At 44.3% G+C, this 26,586-nt stretch overlaps 1 protein-coding gene across 3 annotated transcripts in view; it reads left to right on the top strand.

Annotated features, from left to right (window-relative positions):
• Nucleotides 1–26,586, top strand: part of CAMK1D (calcium/calmodulin dependent protein kinase ID) — a gene marked incomplete at both ends in the record, with an annotated part of 415,512 nt that overhangs the window by 151,680 nt on the left and 237,246 nt on the right. For all 3 annotated transcript variants that reach the window (XM_079699304.1, XM_079699306.1, XM_079699305.1), the window contains one exon: nt 15,155–15,286. In XM_079699304.1, the coding sequence (XP_079555430.1) occupies nt 15,155–15,286 (132 nt within the window). The remainder of the gene's footprint in view (nt 1–15,154; nt 15,287–26,586) is intronic.

Here is a 26,586-nt window from a genome sequence, read left to right as displayed (position 1 = left end):
CATTTTCTGCTGTTTAGGTTTATTTTCATTTTTTTCCCCATCCGCCCTTAATATTGTCCTGGCCTGACACTGGGGAAAGTAGTAGGCTTAGTGGAAAAGAGCATTTTAATTTATGGTCCAAAGCCTGGCATAACGTCTGTCTGTCCAGTTGCACGTCACAGTAGTGGCAGTGGGCTAGAGGCGATGCTATTAACAAAGATAATAACATAGTCAATCTGATTTGTATGTAGAATGATTCAAAAGCATGGAAAGGCAATGAAACAATAATAGCTGACTCTAAGCTAATAGGGCAGATCATTTCAGCACCATCTGATTACTTCTTGGTCTAATTTGGGATGGATATAATTTTATCAAGCGACCGCTTTAGTGTCCTGTCGTGAGTCAGAAAGACAGCTCTGGAATTCCTGATTCTGCCTGAAAATCAGAGACGTCTTTTGGAGGTTTTACCAGTTCAATTGGACGGACATTTGGGGAGTACCAAAAATGTCTAAGTCACAGCAGGTGGTCAGAGACTCAATGTTTGTAGATTTTGTGATTAAATTGCTCTCGTTTGACAGAAGAGTTTATTTTAAAATTATGTGCACTTAGGGGAGCCAGCGCATCAGCTACTCTTCTTAGATACTAACTGATATTTGTTCGTAGCAACTTCAGGTTGTAGATCATAGAAATAGGGAAAGCAGAATCCAGAGATCCTTTTTTTTTTTTAAATTGAAGTATAGTTGATTTACAATATTGTGTTGGTTTCAGGTGTACAGCAAAGTGATTTAGTTGTACATATATACGTATTACTTCATTAGAGATTTTCCATTATAGATTATTACAAGATATTGACTACAGTTCCCTGTGCTACACAGTAAATCCTTGTTTATCTACTTCATATATAGTGGTGTATGTCTGTCATCCTTTACTCTTAATTTATCCCTCCTCCCTGTAGATTCTTGTTTTTACTTTTTATGATCATAACTGGTAGTGAGTAGTTGTGTTATCTAGCGTTTATCTGTGGGAGTGGCTTAGCTCTGAGTTCTGGCCACAATGTATAGCAGCAGATCTGGAGGTAAGGTGCTCTAGGAATTTTCTTTAACAACTGGAAGGTAAATTTCTAGTTGTGGTTCACAAAACCCTTAAATGTCTGTCTTAAGCCAAGGCATCCTCAGCACACATGGATTTTATGCTGCTTTTCCAGGGAGCTCAGAAATATAAGGAATTTCCAGAGCCCTACCCACTTCTTTGCTTGCCCTTCTGCTGGTTAAGTTGAGAGTAAGGATCATTTCATTCATGGAGGGTTGGGTGCCAGTCCTCAGCTGGGCTTCATAGCACGGATAGTCTACAGTGTGGATAGTTCATTACTACGCCAGGGTTCCATTCTTACAACTGACTAGATAAAGCAAAAAATGAAGCAGCCTTTTTCAGAGCCATCATTTATGAAGTGAGAAGCAAAAGTAGTTGTTTAGAATCCTTTAGTGAATATAGAAAATGTGACATTTTCCTCGAGTCTTGGAAATTCAGCTCTCAAAAGATTGTTTATTTTCTCCTGGGTGCCTGGCTTACAATCAGAGTAAGGTGCCTCCAGATGATGATGAGATTTGCTCTGAAATGTGGAAGAAAAGGGGGGAGGATTCAGCTTTTGTAATTTGTACGGCTTATCTTCAGGCGATGAAAATATTTAGCATTTCAAGAATTTTTTCTCTGACCTTTTTAGGAATTCATCAGAGGTTTAACTTAGATGGAAACTTGGTGTGTTTTTAAAAAATAGAATAGTTTTCTTTAAAAATCAAAGAAATATCTTGTCACAACGTGAAAAAATACAATTTTCAAGTCACTGGAATTTTTACTTCTCCCACGATTATGCATTTCCTAGAGTCCTTTATCTAAAAATCTGCTTTCTCATTTTTCCTACCAAATTTTACTTCTATAACCAGGATAAGGGGGAGAAGTATCATACCATAAATTCACAAATAATGACCTCAGGATTATCGAACTGTAAAATATGACTTAAGCATTAAGGTACATAGTGTACAGTTTAAAATATATCTGGAAAGACTCTTAAGAATTTTTACGCTTCAGGAGAAACCTTTGAGGATCTTTCTGCATAGGCTTGCATAGAAATTTAGAGGAATACATTATAAAGGAGGAAAGGGACAGTATTTTTTCTTCTACACTGCGTGGAAGGTCATTGGCGTACATCATTTCCTTTGTGGACCTAGAGTGCAGGGAGGAATCCCAGGAGAGCCCCAGGTAATGGTGATCATCGAAACTGCCTTGGGCGTCTGTTGGTGCCAATATTGTTAGGAATAGAGACACAGAAGAGAATGACTTAGGACTTCTGCTCGCATCAGGCAAGCACATGGTGTAAGTAGGGCAATGAAGGTGTAAGCCAAGTGTGTGACGCTCATTCTGTCTGGTGGAAAACAATTGAGAAAGCCTTCAAAGGTTAGGAAATATGATATATCAGCTAGGCCCTTTACAATTTATAATGGAATATACTTCCATTTATAATGGAATTGTGCCCAGCAGAAAGAAAAAGGGACGGCATTCAAGGAAAGGGGGAGGTGGGGGGGAATTGAACCCAGGCCAGTGGTGTGAAAGGGCATATGGGTGTATCTGGGACATGCCAGCTGACCTTTGTGGTTGGGTGGAGGTGGTGTGTGTGTGCATGGTGGGGCGAGTTTGTGTTGGGGAGGATGGCTTGGTGGTAGATGAGCCTTCAGGTTGGGGTCAGGTTGGGGAGAGCTTTGAATGCCGTGGAAACTTGCAAAGGAGTTTAAGCTTTATCCTGTGTTGACATAAAACCTCAGTGTTTTAAGTAGGGTAGCCACATAGTCAGATCTTTGCTTTGGAAAAGTAATTCCAGGAGCAGGTCGGAGATAGCGGTGGGAGGTAGGTTTGCTGGGGGCAGAGGGGCCAGGAGAGAGTGCTGGGAGCAGTCCTGAGTGGATAAAGGAATGCGAACCAGAGCAGTGGTGTAGGGGTGGACCAACAGACAGGCATCTGAGAATCATTTTAGCGGAAAGCGGGATATACTTGGTGATGGAAATGAGAGAGGGATGACATAGAGTTCTAGGCTGGGTTCCTGAATCTATAGAGAAGAGGCTGTATAGGAGAGAGAAGTTTGGGGATGAATATACTGTTCTTTGCTTTGGTTATGGTGCTCTTGAGAGGCTGCTCGGGGGTGTCAGCTGGAGAACCCAAGTAGGCAGCTGGAAAGATGAGATTTGCACAGGAGATGAGATGAGAGATGTTCAAATTTAGACCAAGGTTAGGGGGCCATGAGGAGATAGGTGGTGTGGAAACAGCAAACACCAGATTTCCCGGGGGTGGGTGTAGAATAGGATGAAGGCAGGGCTGAGGATGCAACCTCGGAGCTCGCTGATGTTTGACTGGAAGAAGAGGAGGAGGCGGCGATGGAGAGGAGCTGGATGTAAAGGTGGAAGGAGAGAGCTGTCGTAGAACCAAGAAGAGGGAGTTTTAGGAAGGAGGCCGAGCCCATCAGAGGTCACACAAGAGACCAACAGGATGAGCAGCAAGAAGAAGGCGCTGCGTTCAGCATTTGGGAGACCCCCACCCCTTCCCAGGGGCCCAGCCCTCCTGGTTCCAGTCAAGGGATGACAAGGGGAGAAGTCAGATTGTGGAGGGGGGACGGGGGTGGGGGATGCCAGGCAGGAGCGGCCACTGCACAGACTGCGTTTCAAGATGCAAGTGCGGCTCAGTCTGGCTGGAAGGCTCTACCGCTCAGGTTTAAATGCCCGAAGCTTGTACTTTACAGCTCAGGGAGTGCCACGTGCTTTGACCTCCTTGTATTTTTATAACTTGGTAACTCTCTGTCCTTGCTTGCGTTCTTAGGGATTTATTTCCTTGGGTTGTCTGGAGGCTTTCTGGCCCCCAGATGATTTTTCTTGCTGTCTTCCCTCCTGCGATCAGCCCCCTCTCTCTCCCTCCCCGCTACCCCATTCCCACCTCACACACGCAGACACACACATCACTTTGTTGTGTAATTACATTGAAAGTGCCTTAGCTCTTCATGCTTGAGTTTCTGCTTCTGATGTTTTTATTTAGCTTTCTTAGAACAGGGAAAGTATCTTCCAGTGATTTCTGTTTATTGCAGTGATTTCTGTTTATTTCAATTTATGCTAATCTTGTATCTCCCTAAGAAGACTAGAGACCTCTGTCTTTGGAAAGCTTAAAGCCGGGGTAAATGCACACATTGTTTGGCTCGAAGAGGAAGCGAGGTGGATTTGCACACTCGGGGCAGAGCGGGAGGACAGCTCACCCAAAGGCAGCATCTGACCCTCCGTTGCTGTCACCTGCCACGCTTGTGTGGGGAAGGCCGCCTGCTAGCAGCCCAGCAGAGTGTCTTGAAAAGGACCTGGGAAGGGTTAGGAAGCGTATGTCTTCTTTCCTGACCCTTACTACCTGAGCCTCAGTATCTCCATCTGTAAAACAGAGGGGCCAGTAACTTCTTGGGTTGCTGTACGAATTGGATGTGTTGATAGGGGCCAAAGCACTTTGTAAATGTCAAGTGGTACACAGCATCCGGCACCTCCAGTTATTCATATAACTTCTTTCTCCTTTAGGGAGGTAATGAGTGAAAAAGCTGATCAGGTGTTTCCAATGTAACCATTTTTCAGCATACAATTCAGGGGCATTAAGTACATTCACACGGCTGTGTAACCATGGCCACTGTTCATCTTCGGAAGAACTTTTTCATCTTCCCAAATGGACACTCTGTCCCCACAACTTCCCATTCCCCCCCTCCCATCCCCTGACACCCACCATACTACTCTCTGTCTCAATGAATTTGACTATTTTAGGTACTTCGTATAAGTGGAATCGTACAGGATCTGTCCTCTTGACTCTGGCCTGTTTCCCTGAGCATAATGTCTTCAGGGTTCATCCATGTCGTAGCCTGTGTCAGAATTCCATCCCTTTATATGGCTGAATAATATTTCATTGTATGTTTATACCACAGTTTGTTTATCCTTTTATCCATCAATGGATATTTGGGCTGTTTCTACCTTTTTGCTATTGTGAATAACACTGCTATGAACATGGGTGTCCAAATACTGTTTGAGTCCCAGCTTTTGATTCTTTGGGGTGTATACACAAAAGTGGAATTGTAGGCTGAGTTTCATTCTGGTAGGACGGGAATATATCCTTGACTTTGTGACTCCACTTAGTAACCGTGGAGTCACAAGGGGCCTTGTTCGTTGTCAAGTCCCAGCTGCTTAGCTCACGAGGCCCTGTGCGTGTCTGTGTCCCCTTGTCCTGCCCTCGCTGTGGGGTCACAGACAGTTCATCCCTCCCTCCCAACATCAGGGACAAAGGCAGAGAAGCCTTTGATCCAAGGACACCATGTGTCACCTTGGCCTCAGCTGCCCGCAGCCACCCACCAGCACTGGCTCTGATGGAGACCTCGAGCCCCCTCCCCATTGTCATGGGCCAAGGGGTTGATTCACGAGAAACCGCACTTCTCCCTCTGTTTCTGGGAGGGATTGGTCTGCAGAGCAGGGAAGCACTTCTCTCATGTGTGCCTGACAGCTCAGCAGAATACCTCCTCTGCGTTGGCCAAAGTCTGTTACTATCTTCACAGACTCTGAAGAGGAAGGAGCTCAGGGGGACACAGAGGGGACAAGGGGACAGGCAAGGGGGAGAGGTCTGCCTGCAGTTCTTAGCTCAAGTTCTGGCTGCCAAGGGGCTTCTCCACCTTTTGGAAAATGGATGCAGTAAATCTGACAGACTCAGGAGAGAAACTGCTGGAGTGTCATCAGCATCAGGGACCCAAGAGACAAATGGGGCAACTGGAAATGAATGCATGGAATCCATGGCATAAAATCACCTTTGGTGCTACCCTAATGTTCATAGCAGCACTATTTACAATAGCCAAGATATGGAAGCAACCTAAAGGTCCATGGAAAGATGAATGGATAAAGAAGATATGGTACATATATACAATGGAATATTACTCAGCCACAAAAAAGAATGAAACACTGCCATTTGCAGCAACACAGATGGACCTAGAGATTATCATACTAAGTGAAGTAAGCCAGCCAGAGAAAAACAAATACCATATGATATCACTTATGTGTGGAATCTAAAATACTATACAAATGAACTTATCTACGAAACAGAAACAGACTCATAGACATAGAGAACAGACTTGTGGTTGCCAAGGGGGAGGAGGGAACAGGGATAAATTAGGAGTTTGGGATTAACAGATATACACTACTATGTATAAAATAGATAAACAACGAGGACCTACTGTATAGCACAGGAAACTATACTCAATACCTTGTAATAACCTATAATGGAAAAGAATTTGAAGAAGAATATATGTACGTACAATTGAATCACTTTGCTGTACACCTGAAACTAACACAACCTTGTACATTGACTATACTTCAGTAAAAAAAAAAAAAAAAAAATCACCCGTGGTGCTAGAATCCTGGTTTTTCCTTGCTGGTTTTTCTTGTCTCTAACGTGGCTCTTGTTCCACTTCCTGGAGGACAGCGAAAGGGAGCAGGTCCACAGCCATCCATGTTCCTTCCATCTAAGAACCCTCACTGGGAGAAGAATCCGCCTCAGTCCATCCCCGAGACAGACGTGAGGGAGAGGAGAAGCTCCTGGGCTGGGGATTCCCTCAAGTGGTTATGAATTGGCTTTTTTGGGCGAAAGCCATTGGCAGTGACCAAATGCTGCTGGGAATGTCTGATGCCGTATATCACTCTGTGATAAATCTGTCCTGGGTTTTATGTATTTCTAGTTCATAATTGCTGTTCTGGCTGAGTCAAATGTGAGGCATGTGGTGGGAGACTCCAACTTGGCCAATGCTTGTGAGCAGAGGATCTTTGTTCTGACATGTTCCACTTGGTTCTTTCATTGAATGCCTACCTTCAGCCCCTCCGGTTTCTGTAATTAGATAGAGACCTTGAAGATAGACAGACTCGTCTCTCCAGAGTTAGGGTTCAGGACGAACACTTGCCCCGAAGACTCACAGTTAGTTGCACTAAGTGGAGTGAATTCCTCTCACTGGAAAGGATTTAAAATATATGTATTCGTCTTCCTTTGGTCCAGGACAGATGCCTACCCCTGTCACATAGCACAAGAGGGGGAGAGAAAAGTCCGTTCTTGCATAGGTATCATTTTTTAAAAATTAATTTTTATTGGAGTCTAGTTGATTTACAATGTTGTGTTTCTGCTGTACAGCAAAGTGAATTAGTTATACATATATCCACTCTTTTTTATTTTATTTATTTACTTTTTTGAATTTTATTTTATTTTTTTATACAGCAGGTTCTTATTAGTCATCCATTGTATACACATCAGTGTATACATGTCGATCCCAATCGCCCAATTCATCACACCACCACCACCACCCCCCGCCACTTCCCCCGCTTGGTGTCCATACGTTTGTTCTCTACATCTGTGTCTCAGTTTCTGTCCTGCAGACCGGTTCACCTGTACCATTTTTCTAGGTTCCACATGTATGCATTAATATCCGATATTTCTTTTTCTCTTTCTGACTTACTTCACTCTGTATGACAGTCTCTAGATTCATCCACGTCTCTACAAATGACCCAATTTCGTTCCTTTTTATGGCTGAGTAATATTCCATTGTATATATGTACCACATCTTCTTTATCCACGCTCTGTCGATGGACATTTAGGTTGCTTCCATGACCTGGCTATTGTAAATAGTGCTGCAGTGAACATTGCGGTACATGTGTCTTTTTGAATTACAGTTTTCTCAGGGTATATGCCCAGTAGTGGGATGGCTGGGTCATATGGTAATTCTATTTTTAGTTTTTTAAGGAACCTCCATACTGTTCACCATAGTGGCTGTATCAATTTACATTACCCCAACAGTGCAAGAGGGTTCCCTTTTCTCCACACCCTCTCCAGCATTTGTTGTTTGTAGATTTTCTGATGATGCCCATTCTAGCTGGTGTGAGGTGATACCGCATTGTAGTTTTGATTTGCATTTATCTAATAATTAGTGATCTTGAGCAGCTTTTCATGTGCTTCTTGGCCATCTGTAAGTCCTTGGGAAAATGTCTGTTTAGGTCTTCTGCCCATTTTTGCATTGGGTTGTTTGTTTTTCTAATATTGAGCTGCATGAGCTGTTTATATATTTTGTAGATTAATCCTTGGTCCGTTGATTCGTTTGCAAATATTATCTCCCATTCTGAGGGTTGTCTTTTCGTCTTGTTTGTAGCTTCCCTTGCTGTGCAAAAGCTTTTAAGTTTCATTAGGTCCCATTTGTTTATTTTTGTTTTTATTTTCATTACTCTAGGAGGTGGATCAGAAAAGATCTTGCTGTGATTTATGTCAGAGAGTGTTCTTCTTATGTTTTCCTTTAAGAGTTTTATAGCGTCCGGTCTTACATTTAGGTCTCGAATCCATGTTGAGTTTATTTTTGTGTATGGTGTTAGGGAGTGCTCTAATTTAATTCTTTTACATGCAGCTGTCCAGTTTTCCCAGTACCGCTTATTGAAGAGACTGTCTTTTCTCCATTGTATATCCTTGCCTCCTCTGTCATACATTTGTTGACCATAGGTGCGTAGGCTTATCTCTGGGCTTTCTATCCTGTTCCATTGATCTATATTTCTGTTTTTGTGCCAGTACCATATTGTCTTGATTACTGTAGCTTTGTAGTATAGTCTGAAGTCAGGGAGTCTGATTCCTCCAGCTCTGTTTTTTTCCCTCAAGACTGCTTTGGCTATTCGGGGTCTTTTGTGTCTCCACACAAATTTTAAGATTTTTTGTTCTAGTTCTGTAAAAAATGCCATTGGTAATTTGATAGGGATTGCATTGAATCTGTAGATTGCTTTGGGTAGTATAGTCATTTTCACAATATTGATTCTTCCAATCCAAGAACTTGGTATATCTCTCCATCTGCTGGTATCATCTTTAATTTCTTTCATCAGTGTCTTAGAGTTTTCTGCATACAGGTCTTTTGTCTCCTTAGGTAGGTTTATTCCTAGGTATTTTATTCTTTTTGTTGCAGTGGTAAATGGGAGGGCTTCCTTAATTTCTCTTTCAGATTTTTCATCATTGGTGTATAGGAATGCAAGAGAGTTCTGTGCATTAATTTTGTATCCTGCAACTTTACCAAATTCATTGATTAGCTCTAGTAGTTTTCTGGTGGCATCTTTAGGATTCTCTATCATGTCATCTGCAAACAGTGACAGTTTTACTTCTTCTTTTCCAAGTTGTATTCCTTTTATTTCTTTTTCTTCTCTGATTGCCATGGTTAAGACTTCCAAAACTATGTTGAATAATAGTGGTGAGAGTGGACATCCTTGTCTTGTTCCTGATCTTAAAGGAAATGCTTTCAGTTTTTCACCATTGAGAATGATGTTTGCTGTAGGTTTGTCGTATACGGACTTTATTATGTTGAGGTAGTTTCCCTCTATGCCCACTTTCTGAAGAGTTTTTATCATAAATGGGTGTTGAATTTTGTCAAAAGCTTTTTCTGTATATATTCTTCAGTTTGTTAATATGGTGTATCACATTGATTGATTTGCATATATTGAAGAATCCTTGCATCCCTGGGATGAATCCCACTTGATCATGGTGTATGATCCTTTTAATGCGTTGTTGGATTCGGTTTGCTAGTGTTTTGTTGAGGATTTTTGCATCTATATTTATCAGTGATATTGGTCTGTAACTTTCTTTTTTTGTAGTATCTTTGTCTGTTTTTGGTATCGGTGATGGTGGCCTCATAGAATGAGTTTGGGAGTGTTCCTTCCTCTGCAATTTTTTGGAAGAGTTTGAGAAGGATGGGTGTTAGCTCTTCTCTAAATGTCTGATAGAATTCACCTGTGAAGCCATCTGGTCCTGGACTTTTGTTTGTTGGAAGATTTTTAATCAGAGTTTCAGTTTCATTACTTGTGATTGGTCTGTTCATATTTTCTGTTTCTTCCTGGTTCAGTCTTGGAAGGTTATACCTTTCTAAGAATTTGTCCATTTCTTCCAGGTTGTCCATGTTATTGGCATAGAGTTGCTTGTAGTAGAGTCTTAGGATGCTTTGTATTTCTTCGATGTCTTTTGTAACTTCTCCTTTTTCATTTCTAATTTTATTGATTTGAGTCCTCTCCCTCTTTTTCTTGATGAGTCTGGCTAATGGTTTATCAGTTTTGTTTATCTTCTCAAAGAACCAGCTTTTAGTTTTATTGATCTTTGCTATTGTTTTCTTTGTTTCTATTTCATTTATTTCTGCTCTGATCTTTATGATTTCTTTCCTTCTGCTAACTTTGGGTTTTGTTTGTTCTTCTTTCTCTAGTTCCTTCAGGTGTAAGGTTAGATTGTTTATTTGAGACGTTTCTTGTTTCTTGGGGTACGCTTGTATAGCTTTAAACTTCCCTCTTAGAACTGCTTTTGCTGCATCCCATAGGTTTTGGATTGTCGTGTTTTCATTATCATTTGTCTCTAGGTATTTTTTGATTTCTTCAGTGATCTCTTAGTTATTTAGTAACGTATTGTTTAGCCTCCATGTGTTTGTGTGTTTTACGGTTTTTTTTCCCTGTAATTCATTTCTAATCATAGCATTGTGGTCAGAAAAGACGCTTGATATGATTTCAATTTTCTTACATTTACTGAGGCTTGAATTGTGACCCAAGATGTAATCTATCCTGCAGAATGTTCTGTGTGCACTTGAGAAGAAACTGTAATCTGCCGTTTTTGGATGGAATGTCCTATAAATATCAATTAAATCTATCTGGTCTACTGTGTTATTTAAAGCTTGTGTTTCCTTATTAATTTTCTGTTTGGATGATCTGTCCATTGGTGTAAGTGAGGTGTTAAAGTCCCCCACTATTAGTGTGTTACTGTCGATTTCCTCTTTTATAGCTGTTAGCAGTTGCCTTATGTATTGAGGTGCTCCTATGTTGGGTGCATATATATTTATAATTGGTTTATCTTCTTCTTGGATTGATCCCTTGATCATTATGTAGTGTCCTTTCTTGTCTCTTGTAACGTTCTTTATTTTAAAGTCTATTTTATCTTATATGAGTATTGCTACTCCAGCTTTCTTTTGATTTCCATTTGCATGGACTATCTTTTTCCATCCCCTCATTTTCAGTCTGAATGTGTCCCTAGGTCTGAAGTGGGTCTCTTGTAGACAGCATATATATGGGTCTTGTGTTTGTATCCATTCAGCAAGCCTGTGTCTTTTGGTTGGAGCATTTAATCCATTCACGTTTAAGGTAATTATAGATACGTATTGTTCCTAGGACCATTTTCCTAATTGTTTTGGGTTTGTTTTTGTAGGTCCTTTTCTTCTCTTGTGTTTCCCACTTAGAGAAGTTCCTTAGCATTTGTTGTAGAGCTGGTTTGGTGGTGCTGAATTCTCTTAGCTTTTGCTTGTCTGTAAAGCTTTTGATTTCTCCATCAAATCTGAATGAGATCCTTGCTGGGTAGAGTAATCTTTGATTTCTCCATTGAATCTGAATGAGATCCTTGCTGGTGGTAGGTTCTTCCTTTTCATCACTTTAAGTATATCATGCCACTCCCTTCTGGTTTGTAGAGTTTCTGCTGAGAAATCAGCTGTTAACCTTATGGGAGTTCCCTTGTATGTCATTTGTCATTTTTCCCTTGCTGCTTTCAATAATTTTTCTCTTTCTTTAATTTTTGCCAGTTTGATTACTATGTGTCTCTGTGTGTTTCTCCTTGGATTTATCATGTATGGGACTCGCTGCACTTCCTGGACTTGGGTGGGTATTTCCTTTCCCACGTTAGGGAAGTTTTCGACTATAATCTCTTCAAATATTTTCTCTGGTCCTTTCTCTCTCTCTTCTCCTTCTGGAACCCCTATAATGCAGATGTTGTTGCATTTAATGTTGTCCCAGAGGTTTCTTAGACTGTCTTCATTTCTTTTCATTCTTTATTCTGTTCCACAGCAGTGAATCCCACCATTCTGTCTTCCAGGTCACTTATCCATTCTTCTGCCTCAGTTATTCTGCTATTGATTCCTTTTGGTGTATTTTTCATTTCAGTTATTGTGTTGTTCATTTCTGTTTGTTTGTTCTTTAATTCTTCTAGGTCTTTGTTAAACATTTCTTGCATCTTCTCGATCATTGCCTCCGTTTTTTTTCCGAGGTCCTGGATCATCTTCACTATCATTATTCTGAATTCTTTTTCTGGAAGGTTGCCTATCTCCACTTCATTTAGTTGTTTTTCTGGGGTTTTATCTTGTTACTTCATCTGGTACATAGCCCTCTGCCTTTTCATCTTGTTTGTCTTTCCGTGAATGTGATTTTTGTTCCACGGGCTGCAGGATTGTACTTCTTGCTTCTCCTGTCTGCCCTCTGGTGGATGAGAGGCTATCTAAGAGTCTTTTGCAAGTTTTCTGATGGGAGGGACTGGTGGTGGGTAGAGCTGGGTGTTGCTCTGGTGCGCAGAGTTCAGTAAAACTTGAATTCACTCGTTTGCTGATGTGTGTGGCTGGGTTCCTTCCCTGTTGGTTGTTTGGCCTGAGACGACCCAACACTGGAGCCTCCCTGGGCTCTTTGGTGGGGCTAATAGTGGACTCTGGGAGGGCTCGTGCCAAGGAGTACTTCCCAGAACTTCTGCTGCCAGTGTCCTTATCCTCATGATGAGCCACAGCCACCCCCCACCTCTTCAGGAGACCTTCCAACACTAGCAGGTAGGTCTGGTTCAGTCTCCTATGCCGTCAGTGCTTCTTCCCCTGGGTCCTGATGTGCGCACACTACTTTGTGTGTGCCCTCCAGGAGTGGAGTCTCTGTTTCCCCCAGTCCTGCCAAAGTCCTACAATCAGATCCCGCTAACTTTCAAAGTCTGATTCTCTAGGAATTCCTCCTCCTGTTGCTGGACCCCCAGGTTGGGAAGCCTGATGTCGGGCTTGTAACCTTCACTCCAGTGGGTGGACTTCCGTGGTATAAGTGTTCTCCAGTTTGTGCGTCAACCACCCAGCAGTTATGGGATTTGATTTTATTGTGATTGCGCCCCTCCTACTGTCTAGTTGTGGCTTCTCCTTTGTCTTTGGATGTGGAGTATCTTTTTTGGTGAGTTCCAGTGTCTTCCTGTCGATGATCGTTCAGCAGTTAGTTGTGATTCTGGTGTTCTTGCAAGAGGGAGTGAGAGCACGTCCTTCAACTCTGCCATCTTGAACCAATCTCCCCACTCGTTTTTAGATTCTGTGCCCATATAGGTCATTACAGAGTATTGAGTAGAGTTCCCTGTGCCAACTGTAGTTTTTTTTTTTTTAATTAATTAATTTATTTTTGGCTGTGTTGGATCTTCATTTCTGTGTGAGGGCTTTCTCTAGTTGTGGCAAACAGGGGCCACTGTTCGTCGCGGTGCGTGGGCCTCTCACTATCGCAGCCTCTCTTGTTGCGGAGCACAGGGTCCAGACGCGCAGGCTCAGTAGTTGTGGCTCACGGGCCTAGCTGCTCCGCGGCATGTAGGATCTTCCCAGACCAGGGCTCGAACCTGTGTCCCCTGCATTAGCAGGCAGACTCTCAACCACTGCGCCACCAGGGGACCCCCCCAACTGTAGTTCTTATTATCTATTTTATATAGAGTACTGTGTGTATGTCAATCCCAAGCTCCCAATTTATCCCACCCCGCCTTTTCCCCCTTGGTAACCATAAGTTTGTTTTCTACATCTGTGACTCTCTGTTTTGTAAATACATTCATTTGTACCATTTTTTTAAGATTCCACATATAAGTGATATCATATGATATTTGTCTTTCCCTGTCTGACTTACTTCACTCAGTATGGTAGCCTCTAGGTCTACCCATATTTCTGCAATTGACAATATTTTGTTCTTTTTTATGGCTGAGTAATATTCCATTATATATATGTACCACATCTTCTTTATCCATTCCTCCATTGCTTAGGCATCTCTTTTTTTTTTTTTGCGGTACGTGGGCCTCTCACTGTTGTGGCCTCTCCCATTGCGGAGCACAGGCCCCGGACACGCAGGCTCAGCGGCCACGGCTCACGGGCCTAGCAGCTCTGCGGCATGTGGGATCTTCCCGGACTGGGGCACGAACCCGTGTCCCCTGCATCGGCAGGCGGACTTTCAACCACTGCGCCACCAGGGAAGCCCTTAGGCATCTCTTTGATGTTGGCTGAAGAACAAAGGCCCTGAGGGACCAATATTGGGATGACATTGGTCCTTCTAGTGGTTTCTTTTGATGTAGGAGAGTTTGTCTCTAGTCATAACTGTTTAGAAGCCATGTTTGGTGTGTCTCAGAGGAAATGAGTTGCTCCTGAAAGTGTAGGGATAGAGAATGACTCAGTGGTTTTCCGTGGCCTGCGTGCACATAGCCCAGGTTATAGAGGTCTGCAGTGGGCAATGGAGGTGTCTGTTTTTGTTTGAGTTGTTAGGGAAGTTGTGCCCCAGTACAAGAGCAGCATCCAGGCATTGTCTGCTGGAAATAGACAAGGTGTCAGGTGGGGGGACAATGCAGCGTCTGGGGCTCGCAGACCACCTCTCTGAAGAAATGTAATCTCTGGCCCCGAATGTTCTGGTTATATTTTCAGTTTGGTGATGTGGCCTCACAGAGTTAGATTTCTATTTTCAGGCAGGAAGTTCTACCCACTCAGGGCATCATGTTTGTTTTTATTTGTTTGGTTGAAAAAAGAAACAACCTGCTCACTGCAGCCCTGCACGGCCCTACAAATTAATTAACCTGTGTCAGTACCGTGCGTCGCACACATTAATTACACCCTTACCTATCTGTAAGAATTAATTACGGCTTTGCCACGTGCTCTGAAATTTTCTTGGGAATGAAAGAGCCTAGGAGGAATCTAGACATTTCAGTGTTATCCTCTCGTCTGCTTGGGGGTGTGGGTGCTGACAGCTTCAGATGGACCTGATCTTTCCCGCAGGAACCTTTCTGGAGCTTTTCTGTTGCTCCCAAGTGACTGCTGCCTGGTTGTTGTGCAGGATGGCAGGTGCCCACACCCACGTGGGCATTCCTGTGTCCCTTTGCAAGAGGTCACACTTGCCTTTGTCTACCCTCTGCACAAAGAAGTTTGGTTGGGAGTGTGGCTGGTTAAAAAGTCACAGTAATGCCAGGAATTGTTCTTGTTATGACTCAAATTTTGGTAGTGGGATCAGAGGAGCTGTCGGGAATTCCCAGATCTCCTGAATCTAAGCCGCTTCTTTTTCTCCCTCTTTGTTCACAGCGGGGCGTTTTCCGAAGTGGTCTTAGCTGAAGAGAAGGCAACTGGAAAACTCTTTGCGGTGAAGTGTATCCCCAAGAAGGCACTGAAGGGCAAAGAAAGCAGCATAGAGAATGAGATTGCGGTCCTGAGAAAGTAAGTGCCAGGAGGGATGGCCTCCTTCCCCCACCGCCCAGTGGATGATGCTCCGGGATGATTGGGCCTCTGACCCACGGGAGAGCGGAGGCTGCTGGGAGCTGGCTGCCCAGTGGTCGGAGAGGGTGACCAGGATGCTGGCCCGCAGTGAGGGGTGGGCTTGTTAACCCTGACTGCCTTTCATGTAGGGCGTCCAGAGCACTTTCCAGATTATATAGCATTTCCTAATGTCTGTGCCAGTCATTTGAGGTTGTTATTCTTTCCAAAGAACATGGCAGTCGGATGGACTCGGTTTTGAACCGAGACCCCGCCACTCTCTGCAGCTGGGTGACCTTGGGCTGGTTCCTGAGCTCTGAGCCGCCTCCATAAACTGGAGTTAACAGTATCCTCCCAGGTGTCCTCAGGATTACGTGAGATGGTGCTTAGCAAGTATTTGTTCAGCACCTGCTGCATAGTAAGTGCTCAATGAAAGGGTAGCTGCCACTGCCACTGCCCCCAGTTACTATTATTGTTTTCTTGTTGTTGTTGCTTTATTTTATAAGAAGGAGGTGAAGCTCAAAATGGAAGTCACTTTTCCATTGCCTTGCAGCTCAGATGTGGCACAGCCAGGGAGGTAACCCCCCCGCAGTGTGATTTCCAGTCTTTGGTGGGTCTCCTGCTCTCTGCCACACACCTGGCACCCAGCAAGTGCCAGAGCTCACTGGTTACCTGCTTCACCTCTTCACTGAGTTTGCTTTTGCTCCCCATGTCATAGAACCTGGATAGGGTTCCTGGACCCCATTCCAAGGTGTGTAGCTCAGGGTTTTCCCACACCAACAAACAATTCTTTGTTGCCAGCAGGGTGTCCGAGAGTTCAACTCATTCCTGACACTGTCTACCCGGAGACAGAATCAGATCCCACAGGTGAAGGGCTCAGTCCCATGAGACCGCCCCCCACTTTAGGCTCCAGTCTCAAGCTTGGGTTGTTACCTGTACTTCTGACCAACTGGTTATAAGTCAGAGGTTCCCAGGACCCTCTCCTGCGGTTCGATCAATGTGCTAGAATGGCTCACAGAACTCCGGAAAACCCGTTTACTCACTAGATTACCAAATTATTCTGAAAGGATTTTAAAGGATGCGAACCAATAGCTAGATGGAAGAGATACACAGGGCAGGGTCCCGAGCAAGGGAGCTTCTGTCCTCTTGGAGCGAGCGTGGGGCAGCACGGTGGCATGCAGAAGCGTTCTGGTTCTCCAGTGTGGACGCTCTCCAAAAAGGGGCAAAATCTTGTCCTTTGGGGTTTTTATGGAGGCTTCATTATATAGTCGTGATTGATAAAAATCATTGGCCATTGTGATTGGTTCAACCTCCAGCCCCTCTCCCCTCCCCGGAGATCAGGGGGATGGAACTGAAAGTCCCAACCCTCTAGTCACGTGGTTGGTTCTCCTGGCAACTAGCCCCCATCCTTAGGTGCTTCTAAAAGTCACCTCATTCATATAACAAAGAAACTTCTGTCTCTCTCAACACTTAGGAAACTCCAAAGGTTTTGGGAGCCATGAGTCAGGAACTGTGGACAAGACCAAATATATATATGAGAAATATTTTTTGGTCATCTTAGTAACCAAATATATATTTCTTATAAATCGCAGTATCGCAGAATCAAATCAAAATCATGCCTCCAGCCCAGTGGTGCCACAGAGAACCATTCTGATGTGGCTGGATCCACCCAAAAGATGGCCTCCCATTAGCGTGGTGTCCAGGCTGCTCCCGATGTCCTCATGATCAAGCCATTCCCCCGTGTCTCACAAGGTTTGGGGGAAGAAACCTTTATATGGGACCTGCTTTTGCGTGGTTGGAGTGTATCTGAGCATTGTGCTGTGAAGTTTTTAAGCTCTCCTATTAGTAAAAGATGTTAGAAGTATCCTTGAAATTTTGGGGGTTTGGAATCAGCACAAAGTAAGAATCAGATAAGCAAAGAAAAATGGGAACAAGCCTTACAGGGTCTCAAAACAAGATGTCACTCTCTGCATTCTTCCTGAGTAAGCCACGTCTCCCACTTCTGTGTCTTGGGGACCAACAGTGCCCTCTGAACCAGTGCTTTGTTGCCGTCAATACAAACCCAGCACCACTGAGGTGGTCCGGATCTTCCTGTTCTGCAGCATATGTGATGTGTGTTCTAGAACAAATGGGTCTCGATAGCTTTTTAGTACAAGGGTTTTCTGTTATTTGTTTGTTTGGTTTCTAGGTTGTCTCTTAGGGACCTGAAGAGTTTCAGGTTGTCCTGTGAGGACTGCATGAAATGATTCTGTGGCAGAGAATTTGGGAAAACAAATTACTCTAAGTACATTAGCATCAAGCAGGAAAACAGTATGTTAATGAAACATTTATTTAAATTGTTCATTTTCCAATATGAAATCAGCACTCAGAGAAGAGGATATTGGCTGTGTATTAAGTTGTAGCCACATTGCAGATATTTGGCATTTGAGATGGAATTCTGGGTGGGCTCAGAGCTTCCCAGAGGGCCTACCTTGGGGCACAGGGGCTGCTGGATGCTGAGTCAAGGATGGTGCCTTTATTTTCATGTGTCTCCCTTATGGGCTTAGAAACCACAAAGCCGGGGAAGTCAGCTTTATACTCAGTGTTATCTTGCATCTACATGGGCAGGGGCAGCAGTGTAGACTTCATAAGCCAGTCTTCGTTCATGCCTTGGTTCCTCTGCTTTCTCCACCCTGTGCCTCATTCAAATAATACACACTTCCAGCAAGAGGGCATTTAAAAGCAAGGGAGGGGACTTCCCTGGTGGTCCAGTGGTTAAGACTCCACGCTCCCAATGCACAAGACATGGGTTCAGTCCCTGGTGGGGGAACTAAGATCCCGCATGCTGTGCGGTGTGGCCAATTAAAAACAATTAAAAATAAATATATCAACTATACTTCAATAAAAAATAAAAATAAATATTAAGAAAAAATAAAAGCAAGGGAGGACCAGGGATTGGGAATCACTTATTTTGATAGTTCTCACTCTCTGCTGTTGGGGTGCCTTGAAGTGTGACCCTTTTTTCAGGAATGGAAAACAAAGAAATGATTTCTCAGGGGATAAAAGGTGCTGTATCTCCTGTACTGATTTATTGTTTCGGTCCCCTGCAAACGATGTATAAGTGGAGTAAGAAGCCGTTCCAAGTCATAAGCAGCCGAAAGCAAAGTATATGAGTTGTAAAGAAGATAGTTTTGAAACTGCTGTTAGAAGCCACCATTGAAGCATTCCTTCATTTCACTGATGTTTAGTAAATTCCTATGCATCAGTTGGAACCGAGGTTGAAAAGACAAGATACAATCCTTGCCCTCCAGGAGCTAAATAAGTGCAATAACGTCGTAGATACTGTGTGAGAGGTCTGACCAGGGGCTCAAGAGTAGGGCTGCCCAGTTTTCCCTTTGGGGTGGGGTGTGAGGGTAGGCTTCTTAGAGGAGGTGGGTCCGGACAATGAATATATTTTGCTGAGGGCAGAAAGGCAGAGGGATATTCCAACCAGGAAGGAGCAGTGCAAACAGAGGAAAGGAGATGGGGAGGCAGGCTGGTGTGCTGGGAACTCCACATAGCTCACTGGACCACATGGAGGGTTCAGGGCAAGGTGTGGGAGACCCGAGGTTGGGGAGGCTGGATCGTGGGGGGCTGTATACCCCGGTTTATCCTCTAGACAGGGGAGCCTTGAAGGATTGTTTCATAGAGATTATTGTTGCTGAACTTGGAAGGATAGATTGGGGGGCGGGCAAGACTCACTCTAGGGGGAGCAGTTAGGCAGCCATTGGAGGCCTCTGGGAAGCAATGCATTGAAACAGGAGGTGTGTGTTGGGATGCAAGAGGCAAAATGGAATCTCCAGGACTTAGGGATTCAGAAAGAATGGGGGGAGGATTGAGGGGAGAGTGGATTCTAGGATAACTATCAGGTTTCTGATTGGATACCTGGGTGGATAATGACCCCATTAGCTGAGATCAGAAATCCAGGAGCCAGAGGGCAGGTGATGAGTTCTGATTCAGACATGCTGGTCTTGGGAATGGCTGGGTGGAGATGACCAGTTGACGATGGAGGTCTGGAGCTCAGCAGCTCAGCTGTGATCTGGCCTTGCTGGATGTTAACGTTTTCTGAAAACACATATTAAAAAATCCTTTGGTACCTTCCGTAACTAAATCATTGTAGATAGGGTCCCAGAGAGGCCTGCATTATTCCAAATTCTGTCATATACCCTGGTCGTTTGTATATTTCCAGGCTATTTTTCATCCAGGGAGGCCCATCTGGGAGACTGCTTGCCCTCCTACGTGTTGGCGTTTATTGCAGGGTGAGAGATTTATGTATTTCATTGGATTTAAGTAATGTAGCTAATATATCCTTAAGGATGTCTTTATTCTTGCTCTGAAAATAGTTCCAAAATGAATCTCCTCCTTGAAAGTGAATATTAAACCAAGCTCGGAGGGAATAAAAAGAGGCTGGCTTCATGGTAGACAGTTACTGTGTAGCAGAGAGAGATGCTGTCTGACTGGCCAGGGGCAGGGTCTATGCGGCTCAGCACCAGCTTTCCCTGGTGGAATGGTTAGCTCAGGTCCCATGAAGGGAGTGTTCTCTGCATTATGGAATATCATATCATCAGTGTTGCATACCCTGCACTGGATTATAGAGTTTATCGTTTCTGTAGTATTATTTACTTAGAGGGCAGGCACTACCCAAATCCAATTTCAAGGCAACACATAAAGTATTTTTGGAGAAGTAGAAAGGCAAATATATAAACAGTCTGTATTGAAATGGGGGGATGAAGGGGATGCATAAAGCTGGAAAATAGGAGATGGAAGAAACAAGACAGATGTATTTAGAGTAGCCCTTTTCCTAATAGTTGGGGTAACCAAGGCTCAGACTGGTTAAAGAGTTACTGTGCTTATGAAACATGACACCAGGATTCCACATGCTGTTCTAATGGTTACTTTGTCGGCTACAGAGATGATCTTCCCTGGGGGAGGAGCCTGGGTAGCGATTGCTTTTAAATTGCACGTTCTCCATCTTGAATACACTGAGCAGTCTCAGCTGACGGTCTCTGCCTTTTTCTCTCTAAATCAGTGGTTTTCAACCCTGGTGGCACAATAAAATCACCTGGGAAGCTTTTCCGAACATCCTGACACCCAGGCTCCGTCCTAGACCAATTGAGTTAGAATTGGAGGTTATGGTGGCCATTGGGAAGTTTTGAAAAGCACCCTCTCGCCATCCTGGGATTCTTACATGCATTCAAGTCAGTGTTGAGAACAGCTGCTCTAGGGCCCTGGCCTCATGGTCTCACCTCCCAGGGGGGTAAATATGCACTTCACATGTCCAGGAGTAGGGAAAGATGTGTACAAACGTGTGCGCGTGCGCGCGCGCGCGCACACACACACACACACACACACACACACACACACACCCGATGACGTTTCCTTTAGGTGAGAGGGTTCATTTAGAGGCGCAAACTAAATGTGGTCCCTTTTGAAGAGCTGGGTTTTATACTAAGAGAGGGGAATTGACTTGACCCCATCCTCCCATCACTGGGGAGTGGGCACCAGCCACTGGCTGGGTTCAAGAGCGAGAACCTGGCTCTCTGAGGGTGGCAGGGGAAGTAGGGGCAGTGATGGCCATTCCCGGCCTGGAGAGGCTGGCGTAGGGGGTGGTCAAGTCAGCAGGACTCAGTGACAAGGCCACTATCCGAAGTGGGTCAGGGCTGATGAAGACAGCAGACGCCAAAGCCCAGGATCCGCTAAGGCCAAGGTCAGGATGGATCTCGGGCAGGGTGGTGGGGCTGGGTCTTCTGGGAGGAGCGTGAGTCAGCACCTCAACCAGGGGAGAGCCGGGCTCCAGAGGCCTGGGCACTTCTTACAGTAGCTTGATTCCCTGGTTATCTTGGACCAGACATGTTTCTCTCGTACAGATTAACTAGAGAGAAGGCAGGCAGCTTGAGCCCCCAAAGGAGAGGACAGCTGGTTTTGAATTAAGTATTAGCCTTCAGAGAAAGGCTTTTCTGTAAATTAACGCATTTAAATCTGGCTGGCTTCTGCTCCTGCAGCTTTGTTCTGATGGCAGCCTGGCCCGTTTGCTTCTTTAAATCACTGCCAAGTGACAGTTTATTGTGTGTGTTAGAGGAACAGACGCATCAATAGAAATTCATCGACTCAGGGCGAACAAAACCACTTTTCCAATGACTGAAAATGGCCAAGCTGGTAAAGCTGATACTTGAGTTTCTCAGGCACCAACACAGCTTTTTAAGGATCTGATCTGCCTAGAAGGTGATGTTCCAACATGGAGACACCTCTCCTCTGGAAAGGTAGTGTCGGGATTAAGGACACAGACAGGAAGTAAGAAAAGGAATGGCTGGAGGCCATGATAACAAATAGGGAGGCAGGTCTATCTGTTATGATCCTAGAACCCTTCGCTACCCTGGAAAACCCTTGCTGAAAGTTCCCTTAATTTTGGAAAAAATGTGCAGTTCGAGCAAAACAGGTTGAGGGATGCGGTTAAGTTACTTGGTAGTGGTTATTGATTAAAGTCACAGTCTTGTCAGGCTTGGAGCATGCACGGGTGGGTGTATCTGCCAAAGGACCCTAGTCCTGTTGGAAAATCGACACAGCCCATCCTGGACCTGTTCACGCCAGGCTCAGTGAAAGCATCAGATACACGCACGAGCGGACGCTCGTCCCTCTGGCCCTACCAGAGATTTGACCTTGGAATCTTGCTGAATTTGGTGGACTTCCTCCTCTTTTGCTCTATACCTCGGCCTCTCCATTTCTTTGAGCCCCGTGGATCTGACTGTAAACTCCGCTTTGTTCAGACCACTATTTGCTGGTCATTGTTTACTTCATCCTAACAGTGGGCATGTGTATAAGAAATAAAATTGGTCTCATGCCAATGTGACTTTACTGCCAAAACAGGATACATTTGATGCCTCCAAGTGGCTTTCCCATGGTGCTTTGTTCATAGCAGATAATCCAGCAACATTTTTAAAATTTGATTTGAGATCCAGAATCAATGCATTTTTTATGAGTTTTTATCAATTTCTTGGGCATTGCTTATAGAATGCTATGAATGGGAGGAAAAGAGAATTGGTGGTATCCCTTAGTACAAAACAGACATATTCAAACTAGTTTGACCAGGCATGTTGGCTTATCTTTCCGGTGACCATGAACCTCTGGGGCCACTCCCTGCCTGCGGTTTCTGCTTCCCCAGTATCATGTGAAGTGTGGCTCTCATGATCAGACAGACTCCCTTTCTTCCTGCCTTGTTCCAGTAACACAATGCAACTGAGATTTTAAATGCATGTCTGATGCTGGCCCTCCCCACCTTAATTGTGGGAAGTCACCTGCTTGATGGAATCCAAGCTCCTTTGTAAACAGCCCCTCCCCTCCACTTTGCCATCTTGCTGTAGCGTTCACCTCCCCACCCCCCGAGTTCAATTTCATTCTTCCAAAAGGAACAGATGAGTCCGGCCTCTGCCTCTCCTTCCTGCTACAGTAGGCTAAGCCTCAGGGTTTTTTTTTTTGTTTGTTTGTTTTTGTTTTTTTTTTTGCGGTATGCGGGCCTCTCACTGTTGTGGCCTCTCCCGTTGCGGAGCACAGGCTCCGGACGCGCAGGCCCAGCGGCCATGGCTCACGGGCCCAGCCGCTCCGCGGCATGTGGGATCTTCCTGGACAGGGGCACGAACCCGTGTCCCCTGCATCGGCAGGCGGACTCCCAACCACTGCGCCACCAGGGAAGCCCTAAGCCTCAGTTTGAGACACCCCCTCCTTCAGGATTCCCCCCCTCCATTGTCCCTGCTGGGGGGGGCCCTTCCCTCTGAGACCCCACGGCACCAAGCTTACCTCTATCCCTCCTGACTCTGCCTGTGAGGTCCGCTTCCTGTGGATTTCCTGAGTCCAGCCCTGAGCTAAAGGCATGATGGGGACCATGGAGGGGAGGAGTGGGTGGAGGGGATTCAGGTGATAATACGGAGTTAGAAACACTGGGCTCGGGTGCCGACTCGGTAGAGATGAGGGCGAGGAAGAAATCTCTGCTGACTTCTAGCGGGCTTTCGTGACCCAGTGCACACGGGGCCATCAGCCAATGGGGGCAGGGAGCGTCCTGGAAGCCGAAGCAGAGGCGGAGATGATTCTCCTATAACAACAAAGCCAGCTTCATCCAGTCTGGCTGTTCCTGCCACCTTTTATACTATATATATTACTCTGTAGATATTTAGAGTAGTTGAAGAAACATTGTGTTTTATCACACTTTTAGAAACAGTGTTAGTTATTTGCACGCTTATTTCCGTTTGCTAGCTCCCTGTCAGCTAGTCTGGTTCTGTGTTTGGGCAGTTCAGCCCTTGTGTGGATTAGTTGGTGGTTTAAATTCCTCTAATAATATATCTTAGCAAATGTTTTCTCCCTTCTTAAGTAAACTTACTTAGCTAATGATTTATATAAATTTTATTTAAATGATTCCGACAGATGTGTGAGTTGATATCTGTATCTATCTCTATGTGTATGTGAATATATATGTGTATATGTATGTGTGTGTGTGTATGTATATATACATATATTTCTTGTCTGACATTTCAAAAAAATCAGAATAGCTTATATTGGAGGGTCTTTCACAGCGTGAAAGATTAAGTCCAAGGAGTCCTAGGATAGACCAGGATGGCAAATACAGAAAAAGAAATAAATATACCCCAAAGGTTCACTGTTTCTTTTCTGTTAAACTTTAGGTTGTGTCAGTTCTATTTTCTACATGGTTTTGGCATTGTTTATATGGGTAGATAAATGATTTCAGTGAAGTTTTATTTATGACTCATTATCTAGTTTAAACTCTATAAAATTTGGTGAATAGATTTTATTTTACATATTTGAAGTCCAGGGTTATCCTTGGGTGGTTTAAAAACTTACCATTTTAAAGCCATATCACTGACTTTTGTCCTCAAGGTCAGCTTAAAAATTGAGGTCAGGGCTTCCCTGGTGGCGCAGTGGTTAAGTCCGCCTGCCGATGCAGGGGACACGGGTTCGTGCCCCGGTCCGGGAGGATCCCACATGCCGCAGAATGGCTGGGCCCGTGAGCCATGGCCGCTGAACCTGCGTGTCCGGAGCCTGTGCTCCACAACGGGAGAGGTCACAACAGTGAGAGGCCCACGTACTGCAAAAAAAAAAAAAAAAAAAAATTGAGGTCAGTGTCTTAGGTGATTGGTCTGAAGTTTTTAGGAAATATACAGTGAAAGAAATCATTTCTAAAATAGTGATATATATGGAATTTGGTAAATGGGATTTAATATTCATTTTTTTAGCCATTTACATTTTTCTTTTATAAATATTTAAAAAATAGGGTTGACTATATGATTCAGGTATGAGGTATAGGTATCACTGGGGAATCCAAACACAGGCAAGGATATTTGTAAACAAATACAGTGGTGTGATGGATGCGGTGTTTTCGTTCTTGTTGAAGGCTACAGAACTGATGTGCTAAATGCATACATTTATATATGTGTATATGTGCATAAATGTGAACACATGCACATATATGTAGACACATATGTACATACATATATGTATATACACATTTTAAAATACATTTCAGTTTTTTTATATCTTTCCACTGAAGAGCAAAAAATTCTTTTTGCTTAATTTAGTCAATATACCCTCAAGGCTGTCAAAAATCTGCTATCTGGGTGCCTAAATAAGATCATAAGGCATATGAAAAGCCTTTTTAAATTACGTTGAAATGTTCCAGTGTTAGGGATTATGTAAATGTTAGGCATTACCACTCTCATCATGCTATTGTAAGAGCTCAGAATATGTTGGCGGAAGAGGTAAGAGCAGAAATTGTATCCATTTTGTGGAAGGAGAAACTGAGGTGCAGAGAGTATACTTTCGGTGAGTGATGGAGCTGGGGAGACAGCAGAGAGAGTTTCACTTATAGAGCTGTTCCCCATCTTCTAGGGTCCACAGCCTGCCCTTCTGTTAGGAGACCGTTATGGGAACTTTGTTCAATCTAGAAACAGCCGATAGGAATCAGAAGTCTTATGACTCCCGGAAATTCCCTGGCGGTCCAGTGGTTAGGACTCTACGCTTTCAGTGCCCAGGGCCCGGGTTCGATCCCTGGTCGGAGAACTAAGAGCCAACAAGCCACGTGGCCAAAAAAAAAAAAAAAGTCTCATGACTCCCAACAAATAGTAAGAAATAGATGGCAATAGATTTCAATAGATAATAGATGTCAATAGATGCTAAATCGATTAATTGAAATAGATGTCAATTAATTAAATTAATAGACTGATAACTCTAAAACCAGAACCTGAAAATTAGAGCCTTTTTTTTTTTTTTTTTTTTTTTGTGGTACGCGGGCTTCTCACTGTCGTGGCCTCTCCTGTTGTGGAGCACAGGCTCCGGACGCGCAGGCTCAGCGGCCATGGCTCACGGGCCCAGCTGCTCCGCGGCATGTGGGATCCTCCCGGACCGGGGCAGGAACCCGTGCCCCCTGCATCGGCAGGTGGACTCTCAACCACTGCGCCACCAGGGAAGCCCTAGAGCCATTTTTATCTACCCTTTGAGATTTTAAATATACATATTCTCACTTTGTCATAATTTAGAAACTAGCTGGGACTTCTAGGAGCCTTGTTTTCTGTAATCCTCACAGGAAACCTCTGAAGTGTCTATTATTATTCACATTTTACAGTTGAGGAGCTGGGACTTAAGTAAGAAATTCCTGGAGAGCACGTACGTAGATAGAGCAGGAAGTCAGACCCGGGTCTGTCTGTCTTCTCCATCATGATTTGATCCGTCCGGTGTTTCCATGTTGTTTAAGACAGGGCCACATACTCTTGAGGTAGACAACAGCCCACTGCATGGGGGTGCTCGTTAATAGTGAAGGGAAGTAATCTCTGTCTCTCTTATCCTGCCATCAGAGGGGCAGGTGTACAATATTGCTGAAGACCTGAGAACCCGCCTGCCTAAGTTTGCATCTGACTAGACCACTTAGGAGCTGTGTGACCTTGGGCACATGATTTCAACTGTTTGCCTCCATCATCAGGAAAATGGGAGGAATTTCCTGGCTGTCCATTGGTTAGGACTCGGCGCTTTCACTGCTGGGGAGGGGCGGGGGGGTCCAGGTTCGATCCCTGGTTGGAGAACTAAGATCCCACAAGCCGTGCTGTGCGGCCGGAAAAAATATCAGGGAAATGGGGATATTATTGGTACTTAGCTCACATATTTCTTGTAGGGATTAAAGAGCCGATGCATGCAAAGCACTTAGAACAGTGCCTGGCATGTTATGTGAGCTCTCCAAATGTTTGCTGTTT

This window comes from Hyperoodon ampullatus, assembly GCF_949752795.1.
Source record: "Hyperoodon ampullatus genome assembly, chromosome: 3".
NCBI lineage: Eukaryota > Metazoa > Chordata > Mammalia > Artiodactyla > Ziphiidae > Hyperoodon > Hyperoodon ampullatus.
This window is presented reverse-complemented; position numbering and strand designations above follow the sequence as displayed.